Source organism: Condylura cristata, unplaced genomic scaffold (assembly GCF_000260355.1).
Source record: "Condylura cristata isolate star-nosed mole 26May11 unplaced genomic scaffold, ConCri1.0 scaffold00032, whole genome shotgun sequence".
Classification (NCBI taxonomy): Eukaryota; Metazoa; Chordata; class Mammalia; order Eulipotyphla; family Talpidae; genus Condylura; species Condylura cristata.
Window position 1 is genome coordinate 12,687,678 of NW_004567133.1, and position 12,431 is coordinate 12,700,108.

At 51.7% G+C, this 12,431-nt stretch overlaps 1 protein-coding gene across 4 annotated transcripts in view; it reads left to right on the top strand.

Annotated features, from left to right (window-relative positions):
• KIAA0430 (KIAA0430 ortholog) overlaps window positions 1-12,431 on the top strand; it is a 36,529-nt gene that overhangs the window by 18,527 nt on the left and 5,571 nt on the right. For all 4 annotated transcript variants that reach the window (XM_012731922.1, XM_004692107.2, XM_004692108.2 and 1 more), the window contains exons 14-23: window positions 617-853; window positions 978-1,097; window positions 1,725-1,900; window positions 3,116-3,336; window positions 3,997-4,139; window positions 4,313-4,446; window positions 5,456-5,658; window positions 6,315-6,542; window positions 9,833-10,063; window positions 11,569-11,781. In XM_012731922.1, coding sequence (XP_012587376.1) covers window positions 617-853; window positions 978-1,097; window positions 1,725-1,900; window positions 3,116-3,336; window positions 3,997-4,139; window positions 4,313-4,446; window positions 5,456-5,658; window positions 6,315-6,542; window positions 9,833-10,063; window positions 11,569-11,781 — 1,906 coding nt within the window. The remainder of the gene's footprint in view (window positions 1-616; window positions 854-977; window positions 1,098-1,724; window positions 1,901-3,115; window positions 3,337-3,996; window positions 4,140-4,312; window positions 4,447-5,455; window positions 5,659-6,314; window positions 6,543-9,832; window positions 10,064-11,568; window positions 11,782-12,431) is intronic.

Below are 12,431 nucleotides of genomic sequence, written 5' to 3' on the forward strand. Positions count from 1 at the left end.
GTAGGGTCCTGGGCAGAAACTGCCATGGCAGCTGACATTTAATGAGCACTTCCTTTGGTCACGCTCTCCACGCATAACACCTCTAATCCATACATAGTCCTGTGAGCTGTATAATCACCCCATTTTATAGGTAGGAACACGGAAGTCAGATTAGTTGATTAGGGTCACACAGATGGAGTCAGCATGTGAACTCAGACGTGCCTTTAAGCTCCGGGCTAGGAAAGGTACAGATCAGTGGTTTTGGGTCTCAGGAAGCACGGGTGACAGGGTGGAGGAGTGGTGAGGTGAGAGGGTAGCTGGAATGGGGTATTTCTCTTCTGAGGAACGATTTGGAGGTGATGGGGAGCCACACTGAAAGAGGTGATGTCCCACAGGAATTAGGTAAAGTCAGTTACAGAAGCTTCTCCAGGTAGAGGGTAGGTTCTGGGAGATAGACTCCTCGTGTCCCATGAATGCAAGTGGTCTGTACTGAATGAACTTAAGGAATCATTCCAGTTTTACTTTCTAAAAACAGAGGAACTGTTCTTGGTTATAGTTCTCCACATAAAACAGGACAGGTGTTTCTGTGTAATCAGAGTTCTCTTCAAGTCAGAATCTCTTTTCCCCTTGCTTCTAGGTTTGGACACAAGTTGAACGTGTCAGATTTGTATAAATTAACAGACACAGTTGCCGTCCGTGAACAAGGAAACGGAAGACTGGTGTGTCTCTTACCTAGCAGCCAGGCCCGGCAGAGCCCCCTGGGGTCTTCCCAGTCGCACGAGGGCTCTTCAACAAATTGCAGCCCAATTATATTTGAAGAGCTAGAGTACCACGAGCCCATCTGCAGACAACACTGTCCCAATAAGGACTTCAGGTAGCCCATACAGTTCCCTCAGGAAATAATCCTTTGGGATAAGGTCGCTTGGTACCTGTCCGAATTACTGGGTGAACATAGCAGACTCTGGAGAAATGTCAGCTGACCTGTTCTCTTTCGGCAGTGAACACGAATTTGATCCAGACTCTTACAAGATCCCATTTGTGATTCTCTCTTTGAAGACATTTGCACCCCAGGTCCATAGCCTGCTGCAGACACACGAGGGCACAGTGCCTTTACTGAGGTGAGCAGCGTGAGGTGCTGGCATGTTCCCTAGAAGGTGTGCCCCTGCCCGCACCCCCCCCCAGCCAGTGTTGCAGTGCCGTCGTCCTGGCAGTATTATCTGGCCGGTCAAAGTACGTCCACTCACTCCTAGTCAGAAAGAAGTGGGTTGGTGTTTAGTTTTAGGAACAAACACTGACAGTCTCTTCTGCACAGAGGTCAGGTGGTTGCAAGTGCTGTGACCAGTGCACACACTGACAGGAGAGCACACACACCCTCCCTGAGCTGTAGGTTTCCACACTGGCCAGAGAGCAGTAGTCTGCACAAGTCCATTTCACTCGCCAGCAACCACAGGTAGACTGAGCACTGGGCCACATAGACAAATTGCCCGCAGGCCACCGACCTGTCACCGCGAGGACTGGCTTGGAAGCCAGCTGCCTCAGCTCTAGCCGCCTCTGCTGGAAAGCTGGCAAGGAATTCCTAGTCACGCCAGAATGCTGCACAGGGATTGCCCGGATCTTCATTTCAGCGTTCAAGCCCAGAGGTGGGGTGGTGAAACAGTGGCTGCTTCCTGGGTACATGAAAGGAAAGGCTGTGTCCAGTGGGTGCGGCTCTTGCCCATAGTTTCATTAACCTCCCCTCGCCGCAGCTTTCCAGATTGCTACGCTGCGGAATTCGGTGACCTGGAAGTGATGCAGGAAAACCGAGGGGGTGTGCCCTTAGAGCATGTCATCACCTGCGTCCCGGGGGTGAACATCGCCTCCGCACAAAACGGCATCAAAGTCGTGAAGTGGATTCACAACAAGCCTCCACCTCCAAACACAGGTAGGGGGCAGCTCTCTGGTCCTCCTGAGCCACACCGTCAGCTGGTAGGAGGCTGGAGGCTTTTTACCTTAAACAGCATCATCATTTGTCAGGTGTGACCTTTTAGAAACTGCTCTCAACTGCTGAAGGTTTGGCTGAACTAGGCCTTTTTGTAGTACCAGCATCAGTTATGCAAAAAACGTAAAACCCCAGTCTCCACAGTCACAGATCTCTTTAGCTGCTTGTTGTGGAACTTACTGGCTTGTCACGTAACTGACCTTGTAAAAATCATCTCAAGTGCTTGGAGACGGTTTCTCTTAATGCAGATTTACCTTTGAAATTCATTTTGGTCACTCTATCTAACTGTGATGAATGTGAAACTGAGTTTCACTTTAAATGAAAAGGACCCAGACAGTGGCAGCTTGCCTGGAGTGGGTGTCTGAGTTCCGGGCGAGGGTCTGGCCAGCTGGCTGTGGGCAGGGTGCTACGGCCAGCTCTTTCCTTCGGCCCCCAACACTTTCTTGTGTTCTCCCACTCCCCCAACAGGAAGAAAGTTTAAAGATCATGGGGAATCTGCTGAGACAGGAGGCTCTCAGGCTGCTCCTGCCTCCTCCAGCCTTGCCCCTCCATCCCTCCTTCCCATCTGTCCTGGGTCCGTAGCCTGTCTGTCCCTTAAAAGTGTCCTTTTGGTTCTGCATACTTTTCATAATGAAAACTGTTCTACTCACATGAACATTTAAGATAAGTGCAGAAACCTGTTCCTTAGTTTCCTGTCATGCAAGTTTTATATGAGCGGTTTCCTGGGCAGTGTTTTCACGCCTCTCTGGGTTAACTAGGCTCATCTGCCTGATGACCCTGTGACTGGCATTTCTTTGGGAAAGTGTGTCCCACATGACTAAGTTACAAACAGATCTTTGAAATGCAGCCAGTCTATAGATGGAAACTGCCTGTGTATTTTTCACTTCTGCTGTGAGCTAATACTGGAGAACTGTGCTTTACTTGGCTACTTGACTTTGAGAAGTGTGGGAGCACATTTGCCAGCCTGGAGATAAGTCAGGCTAGCCTGCAGAGTGTGGAGCTAAAGTAAAGCTGCACTTGGTTCTGGCCGCTTGGCCACGGGGAGCTCAAGTGAGGAGATGCCTTTCTTTCAGCTGGTGACGTCATGCTTTATGTCTCAGCTGGTGACGTCATGCTTTATGTCTCATGCGTGTCCTGTTTTGCTCCCCACATGTCTAGACCCTTGGCTTCTGCGTTCTAAAAGTCCTGTAGGTAACCCCCAGCTGATCCAGTTCAGCAGAGAAGTGATCGACTTGCTGAAAAGCCAACCCTCCTGCGTCATACCCATCAGCAATTTCATCCCTTCCTACCACCACCACTTTGCCAAGCAGTGCCGGGTGTCAGACTATGGCTACTCCAAGCTGATTGAGTTACTAGAAGCAGTGCCTCATGTGTTGCAGGTAAGCAGCGCTCAGGGATTAGTAGTCTAGAGACAGAAATGTTCCTCGGTGGCCTGGGCTACTCCATCCAAGCCACAGAGCTGGTGACCTAGTTCCTAGACAGTCGGTTCCTAGCCCAGTGTCCTTGAGCCATGAGACTGCAGAGAGCATGGTGACTCTCCAGTTTAGAAAATTACGAGGGCCAGCGTAAAGGGGCTCCCTAGAGCACCAAGGTAGCTTCCTTCTGACCCTACAGACTGACCTCCCCAGCACAGCCTGCCTCGAACTGTGCACTGTGGGGCGTGCGGGGTGCCTTTCCGATGAATGAGGCGAAGACCAGTTACTGAGATGGAGAAGCCTCCACCTGTTAACTTACAGGATTACTAGCTTCCCATTTGTAAAGTGTTCTGAGAACTATAGAGACAAAACGGGTCACCCTGACTGACAACACGCCTTTACTCGTGACTCTCCAGGGAAGACGGAGTGCAGGCCCACACTCCTGCAGCGTTTTTGTGTGGACTGTCTACATTTTGTTGGTCTGTATGTGTTTGAGAATGCAGCTATCACGCGTAAGGGGAGCGGGGCTCTGGGGGCGGAGAAAGGAGAGGAGGACCCACGGCAAGGACACCAGCCAGCCAGGCTTCCCAGCCTCCGAGTGTAAATGGTCCGTTTGCTTTGCAGATTCTTGGTATGGGCTCCAAACGCTTGTTGACCCTCACCCATAGGGCTCAGGTGAAGCGCTTTACTCAGGATTTACTCAGACTTCTGAAGTCCCAAGCCAGCAAACAGGTCATCGTGAGAGAATTCTCGCAGGCATATCATTGGTGAGTTGGTGAGAAGGAGGGTAAAAATGAAAGCAAATATTTGAGAACACTTTTCTTTGCCCAATTTTAATAACTAACTCTGCTATTGAGTGTTTTTGTTGTTGTTGTTGTTTGCTTGTTTTTGGAAAAGCAATGTTTCTTGTTCTTGACCCATTCCCGTGGTTAAAATCCAGGTGTTTCTCAAAGGACTGGGATGTCACCGAGTATGGCGTCTGTGAGCTGATCGATATCGTGTCAGAGATCCCAGACACGACCATCTGCTTGTCGCAGCAGGACAGCGAAATGGTGATCTGTATCCCCAAAAGAGGTACACTGACTTACACTTCCTGGAGGACAGCTGTCTAGCCCGCTGGTTAACAGGAAGCATGCAAGGGGCCGCTCTCCCTCCTCCGTGGTTTCTGGGGATTCCACGGAAATCTTTCCCACCAGGGATCCTGGGTTCTTGAGAGGAGGTGAAGCAGCTTGTCAACAATAAAAGCCTGCTAGTTTTTCAGAATTCACTCTACAGGGAGAAAAGGCATGACCTTGTATTAAAATGCATCCGCCAGCCTGGCTGTTTATGCCGTAATTACCCACCCAAAAGTCAGTGACCATGGCTGAGTTACTTCACTCTGGACACTTCAGAAGGAAAGAAAACTGAGTGAACTTTTTTTTTTTTTTCTTTCGCCTCTTAGCAGTTCCAGGTGCTCTCTAGGAGCGAGGATAAATGGAATTTGAAGCTACAGTGTCACACACGCCTGCTGGTTGTGATCAGTGGGTCTTAGACTGCTCTTTCTGTTCTGGACACAGAAACACTGGTGTCCGTGAAAGCCTAGGATTTCAAAGCTAAAATAAGTAATACCAGTCTTTTCTCTACTGTAATTGCAAAGTTTAGACAGAAATCTAAGGTTAAGCTTTTTTTCTCCCCCATTTTTGTGAGACTTGATGCCTTGGTTGTTCCCTACTAGCACTCTCAACTGAAGTTCAGAGGGATAAACAAAAAGCACATCTCTACTCAGAAGTGTGATTTTTAGGGAGTAATCTCTAGGTGACTTTCAAGCACAGTACACATATTTCAAGGGCACGGCCTGCCTGTATGTCTGGCGTGGGTGCGAGGGACCAGAGTGGTTATTTCCAGCAGGTGAGGTGAAATACACGTGTGTGCATGTCAGGGTCTAGAGCAGAGGATTCCCAGCGTCTGCCTTGGGGCAAGTTCCCGAACCAGCCATAGAAGAGAGCATGTTGGGAGGGCAGATCACACTGCCCATGAGCTGTTTGCAGGGGTGCTGATGCCCGTGGGCACACACAGGTCGTGATTGGTTTCCATGTCTCTGAAGAACGCACTCAGGACGAAATAGAAAGGACAAAGCAGTTCTCCAAGGACGTTGTGGACTTGCTGAGGCACCAGCCGCACTTCCGCATGCCCTTCCACAAGTTCATCCCCTCCTACCACCACCACTTCGGCCGGCAGTGCAAACTCGCCTACTACGGGTTCACCAAGCTACTTGAACTCTTTGAAGCCATACCTGATATTTTACAAGTAAGCAAAGAAATTCCAAGTCTGTTTTTCTTAACAGCATGTGGGGGAAATTCTTTCACTTTCAGGTCTGTTTTCCTGGGAAGTAGGGGGTTAGGTAACAGGACGAAATTTGACATTCTCTGGTCAGGGAAGCCATATTGTTGGCCTGTTAATACTTTTAGACAAAGGTGGCTTTTTTCCTTTCATAAAAAATTCTTTCTTCCAGCTTGTTTTAGGGTAATAATTGAAAAAAAATTGAATAGTTTGATTTCCTAAGCTGAACAGTCCCTCAGCGTCCTGCTGTTCACATGTCTGATTATCTCCATAGTTTTCAACCCTCTTGAGGCTGGAACAGGGCTGAGCGCATGGAGTGGGGCAGTGGTTAACTGTCAAGCTGTTGCTAAGTCACACCAGATTTCTCTCATTGACTGTACTTACATTGCTGTACTGACCGCAGCCTACCTAACCATTTTTAAGGGTGCAGTTCAGTAACACTAAATATACTTGCATTGTTGTGCAGCCAACTTCTAGAACTTTTGAATCTTGTAAAATTGACTTTAGTCAATGAAAGAACCCAGAAATAGAGTTCTGAACTGTACATGTTTTTATATCATTTAATTACGGAATAGTAATAATGTGTTCAATCTTCTTTTCCTTTTCCCTTTGTGTGTCCCAAGGTATTGGAATGTGGCGAAGAAAAAATCCTCACGCTGACGGAGGTAGAAAGGTTCAAAGCTTTAGCTGCCCAGTTTGTTAAACTCCTTCGGTCCCAGAAAGACAACTGCCTTATGATGACAGACCTACTCACGGAATACGCTAAGACTTTCGGCTACACATTTCGTCTCCAAGACTATGACGTCAGTTCCGTTTCGGCTTTAACACAGAAACTCTGCCACGTGGTAAAGGTAAAGAGAGCTTTTTTCCTGGACTGATAAAACTTGTAGGGGCACAGCCCCCCTTGGGTGGTTCACAGGGGTGTGGCATTTGCATATTCACCGTGTGCTGCCTCCCAGCCGGCCTGATGGGTCACGAATCCCTGGCAGATGAAAGGAGGGGACACTGCTGGCGGCTTCGGTCTCTGGTCTTTCTGTGCATTCACTAACAGCCCGGCTGAAGTAATGTCTTTTTGAACTCCAGCACCATTGTTCGACTCTAAAACAGTAACAAGATCACTTTGAAAGTAGGGTGTTTATTCTCAGGTGTGTTGGTTGTTGACTTGAAGCTGGACCCTTCTAGACAGATCTTTGACTCTCAAGTTTCGTGTACTTTAATCATAGATCTTCTCTTGCTTCCAAACTCTGACTCATGTCTGTGGAGGAACAAGCTGGACTCAGAATTGCCTTTGTTACGGCAATTCTTTGTGACTCCCTCTCCTTTCCCACCCTAGGCCACATGCCCGCCACCACAGGTCTCCTTGGCAGGCAGCCAGGCACCCCCAGGCTGCCAATAGCACAGGGCCAGGAAAACTCACCAGGAGGAGGGAGAAGTGGAGAGTGAACAGACCAAGTGGTGGCCACTGGGCTGCAGGCCTGGATGGGATGCTGGTGGGCTGGTGGGCAAACGGAGGGGAAGGGCAGCCTTGATGGGGCGGACGGAGCTGCCAGGAGGAGGAGCAGGCCGGGAGCAGAGGGCATGGGAGGGGGGTGGCCAGCAGCACATGCACTGGGAAGGCACAGGAGCAGGGACCGAGGCGCACAGAGCAGGCGACAGGAAGATGGCAGCGGGGAGTCTGGTGTGTCCTTGAGAGCGGGAGGGTGGCCACTAGGGACCGCAGGCCTGCGGGCAGGGGAGGTGTGGGTGGTGGGCCTTTCCAGGTAGACACTTGGGCACGGGTGAGTTACTGACGAGGGTCTCCCCGAGGGAGGGCAGCCGCACCAAGCCAGAGAGGACGCAGGGTCGTGGGAGGGGCGGGGCATGGGAGCTGGCGCCAGCGGGAGGGAGGATGGCTTTGCCGGTGCTGTCCCTTCCCAACAGAAGGGCTGGAGAGGCCGAAGCAGACCCTGGAAGGGAGGCTCGGCTTTCTGCACTGGTCCCCTCGGTAAGCAGGGCGCGAGCTTCCCAGAGCTCCATTTTCTGTTCTGTAGAAAATGAGATCAGCTACTCAGAGCAAGAAAAAAACAGGCTTCCAGGTGGAAGAGCGTGGAGGGGCCCGGGGTTCTCGCCCGGTGTTCTCGGTGTGTGTCCTGAGCGGGACACGTGGGCGCGTTGCCAGGGTGAGAGCTCCCCGGAACTGGGTAGGTGGAGACGCTGAGACTGGGGCTGCAAGTGCCTCAGGGCAGGTCTGGGAAACTGGGGGTGTGCTAGGTGGGTGCAGCGCAAAGGCTGCTGGGAAAAGGTGTTCATAGCGTGTGGACTCAAGTGTTAGTGCATGGATGACCAGCAGGACCAAGGAGGTAAAAGAGGTAAGGAACAGATGGAGCTTGTGGGCCGAAAGGAGAGAGGAGTCCAGGCTGGCGAGGTCCAGGGGTGCTTGTGGAGGGACGTTCAGGTCTGTCTGCCACCCCGACCTCAGCTCCAGTCCGCCTGCCTGTGGGAGTGGACGGTTGAGTGTGTGCCCCGCTTCCACTTTTGGCAGGGGTGAAGGACCAGTCTACCCCCAAGGGTGGCATGCGGAGCGCTGCTGTGCAGAGGGTGTCATGGGAGATGGGACGGTTGGGCACTGGGGGCCATAGTGTGGGACAAGCCTCTTCCAGGACGAGGCAGTGATGGGCTTCTGGGGTCAGGAAGACTAGGCCGTCGGTGACCATGGACTTCATGCGCAGGGGCTTGGGAGTGTGGGTGTGAGAGGTAAGGAGAAGGCCAGAGGCCCCAGTGCAGAAGCCTGGCTGCATACTGATCTTGGGGAGCTTCTAGGAACAGTGCCGTCGGCTTCACCCCCTGAGATTCTGGCCCTGGGAGTCCAGGTGCCCTGTGAGTGTTACGTGTTCGTCAGCTCCCTTGATGACCAGGGCAGGGATCGAAAGACATGTGTAAGCGGAATCAAAGGTGCTGGTTAAGTGTGTCTCCTGAAAAGACTTGGTGGGGGGCCCTCCCTGGCGGCGCAGCGGGTTAAAGTGCAGCACTAAGAAGCTAAAGCCACCTCAGCATGAGTTCGATCCCCGACCCACAGGCGCAGCAGACCTCTCCTGACCCGCCCGCTGCTCCCCTCAGCAGTGTACTTCATCCAGCTGCCTGTTCTGCTCCCCGCTCTGTCTCTGGTGAAGCCTCTCACCGCCCCTGCACCTCTGGCCTGTGCCCCAGTTCTGTATGCAGAGATAAATAAATCTTAAAAAAAAAAAAAAAAAAGAGGATGGGGGGATAATGGTCTGGCAGCTACAAAACAGACGTGACCTCCCCAAGATTGCATCTTTGATAATAAAACCCCACTCCGCCCTGTAAGCTGGAATCTGAACCGTACAAATCCACGACTGCCTTGAGGAGTGGGGCTCGGAGTGGCAGAACCAGAGAAAGACCCAGTGTCTGGGTGGCCCTTGGACGCCGGCCCCTCCTCTCTGGCTCCAGGACCAATGGACGTTTCCAGCCCTTGGTGTGGGCGCCCAGACGAGCGTCCCTGTAGGGCCAGGTGTGGCTTCGTCCCGCAGTGCCTCTCTTGTCTTAGCTGTGCCCGGTCTGGCCCAGTAAAGAGCCGCTTCACAGACTCAGCCCCGCCCTCAGCATGCACAGAGCCTGTGGCTCTCCATCACCAGTGCTTGCCTCTTCATCTGTTGTTGGTCTCCAGATGCTAACCTTTGTGTTTTTCCAAAAGGTTCTCCTCAGTGCAGTCACTCACTCAAGTCACCTTGAGAATCTGAAGGAACTGAGGAGTGAACATGTAGTCAGACATGAAAATACCAGCTTCAGACTGGAAATGGAGTAGAACTGGCTAGCCTTGCAGCCAGAGGGGCCCTCTCACCTCCCAGTACGTGGGGTGGGCCAGCAGATGCCAGTAGGCCCCTCCCCACCGCCTTCCCACAGAGGCATTTCTGGAGACTTCCCCGGGGAGTTTCTGGATGTGAACGCACAGGGTGGACCAGACAGTTTCTGTACCCATCCTGCCTGTCATGTAGATGTGTCCCCAAGAGATTGAAAACAAATGCACTCACTTCAGTTTAAGAAAGAGAATTAGCGCTTCTCCCTCTGTCTCATTAGCCCAAGTGAAGCTAGCTGAGCTCATTGTTTCTTGCCTGTGGAAAATGTGAACTCTTGCTTTCTGCAGGTTGCTGATTTGGAGTCTGGCAAACAGATTCAGCTGATCAACCGCAAGTCCCTGCGCTCCCTCACTGCCCAGCTGCTGGTGTTGCTGATGTCGTGGGAAGGAACCACCTGTCTTTCCGTGGATGAACTCAAGAGACATTATGAGACGACCCACAGCGCCCCTCTCAACCCTTGTGAATACGGATTCATGACCTTGACTGAACTCCTGAAGAGTCTTCCTTACCTAGTTGAGGTATGAGTGCTGATGTTCTTCCAAAGCGTGAGAGCCGTTCCCTTGGGTATTTCTGCATAACCAAACTGTCCGGTGAGAGGGTGTCGAGCTGGAAGGGGCCGGTCATTCACTGTATAGATGAACAAACCCAGAGCCGGGGCGGTGTGGGCACCTGCCCAGATACACCACGAGCCAGCACCACAGCTCTAGCCCTGATGTCTTGGACGGGGTCTTCTGTCCTGCACCAGACTGGATTTTGCGGCCAGTGCCTCTTTCTGAACCAGCTGGCTTCATGTGACTTGTCAGACACAGGTCAGAAAGGGAGATCACTGCTGCTTGCCTTGGGGCCTTGCAAAAAGGACACTTCAAGGCTAGAAGACACAAGACAAAGCTAGAAATAGAGAGCCCCTACAGAAAGCGATCAGAATTGACTCAAGAAGCTATAAGTTAGACCAGTTACCACAATAGACATTAGAGGTCATTGGAGTCTGAGCAGTGAAAAAGGCACCAGGGCCTGACGAGTAAACCGTTGGGATTAACTAACTTAAAAGACAGGTAATCCAGCTTCTTCACAAGCATTCTAGGTCGCTTACAAAGAAAAACATACCAAGCTCACCACTTCATTTAATGAAGCCATAATGACATCAGTATTACAAGTTCCCCCAGAAGAACATGATTCTAGCTAGAATACATATGTATGAATTAATAAAGTTTAGCAATGGACAGGATTGTCCATAGATGTCGTCATAGCTGTGTGGCTGATGAGTCAATACAAGACCTTGACAAAACCTCTCTCCTCGATCGAACTTCAGCTTGAGTCTTCTTCCAGACTAGCCCAGGGTTGTCACTGAGCAGTGGGTGTCTCCATCATGTTTCATCCACCGACGCGACCCTCCCTGCACCCCGCGCGGCTGCAAAGCCCCGCTTTTCCCTGCTGTATCCAGGATAACTCCCAGCTCTATACTGAGTTTCCTGCTTTAACCTGCTGTAGTAGTTTTCTTCTACAACATCGAATCCACATCTTCTAAACCCTGGCATATCACACAAACATCAGTTCTGGGCAGTGGTCATGGTTCCAGGACAAAAGACTTCCTGGCCAGTGAAGGCCGGGGATTCTCCCGGCCCCGAGAGTCTGGATGTGTGTTAAGGCTCTGAAAAGGGTCTGATAAAGGAGTTTGCTTAGATTACTTGAATCCAGAGTTCTTTCCCTCTTATTTCTACCTCTTTGGGTCATGCCGCCTTGCCTCTGGGGTTTGCTTCCCCTCTCCAGTGCCCCCTTTGTTGGAAGCCCCAGGCTGCAAGACTGACAATATTGCTTTGGACCTCTGCTGTCTGAGGTTTACAGTTAGAAGTAAAATTTGACCAAGGCGACAGCCTTCTAGAGGAGGTGCTGGAAGGAAGCTACCCTTCTCCTCGGCTTGTTGTCCATCCACTTCAGGTTGATTTTCGAGTTTGTGCTGAAGGCCTCACATCTGGGAGCAGGGCCACTCTGGCAGTTTCTGATGCTGTGTTTTCTCTTGGATCAGGTGTTTACTAATGATAAGGCAGAGGAGTGTGTGAAGCTCACAAGTCTTTATGTGTTTGCCAAGAACGTGCGGTCTTTACTCCACACTTACCACTACCAGCAGCTTTTCCTTCATGAATTTTCCATGGCCTATACCAAGTATGTTGGAGAAACCCTGCACCCTAAGACCTACGGCTTCAGTAGTGTGGAGGAGCTCTTGGGAGCGATCCCACAGGTAGGTGTCTTTCCGAGTCGCTTGGAGAGTGTCTTCCTGGGGAGCCCCGGCTCCTCATGACTGGCCCCGCGTGCTGCCAGGAAGGCTACATGGCAGGCACTGTGCACGTGCTGCTGGCATAAAATGAAAGCCTTGGTGTCTCTCCTGTCCTGCAAACTTCATTAGGTCCTTCTGTGCTAGGTGAGAGGGCCAGACCCTGCTGCGGCAAGGTGCCCGCATTGGAGGGCGAGGGCCTCCAGCTGGTGCCCAGCCAGTGTGGTCAGTGCAGCATCAGTGGTGTCTGAGGAAGACCAGGCCCAGGGTGTCTGCGGGAGTCAGGCTGTGTGCGAGTTAACTGAGGGGAGGGTGGCCTGGGCAGGTGCAGGGGCCTAAAGCCTCACTGAAGCCCAGCGGAAAGCAAGCGCTCCTTGAGGGGGCTTTGCAGCTCCAGATTTGCCTGCGAGAAGCCCCACAGTGATTGCTGTCCATAGTGGACAGAGAGGAAGTGGGGTGTGATGGAACTGGTGAGGATCCCGGCCATGGCTTTGGCTCAGTTGAGTTCGGAGTGAGCGGAATAGGAAGCAGGAGAGGGCGTGCGTGGTGGGGGAGTGTGGGAGCTCCTGCCGGAGACCTGGTGATGGGCATGTGGGGGCCGGAGCCAGTGGCCACCC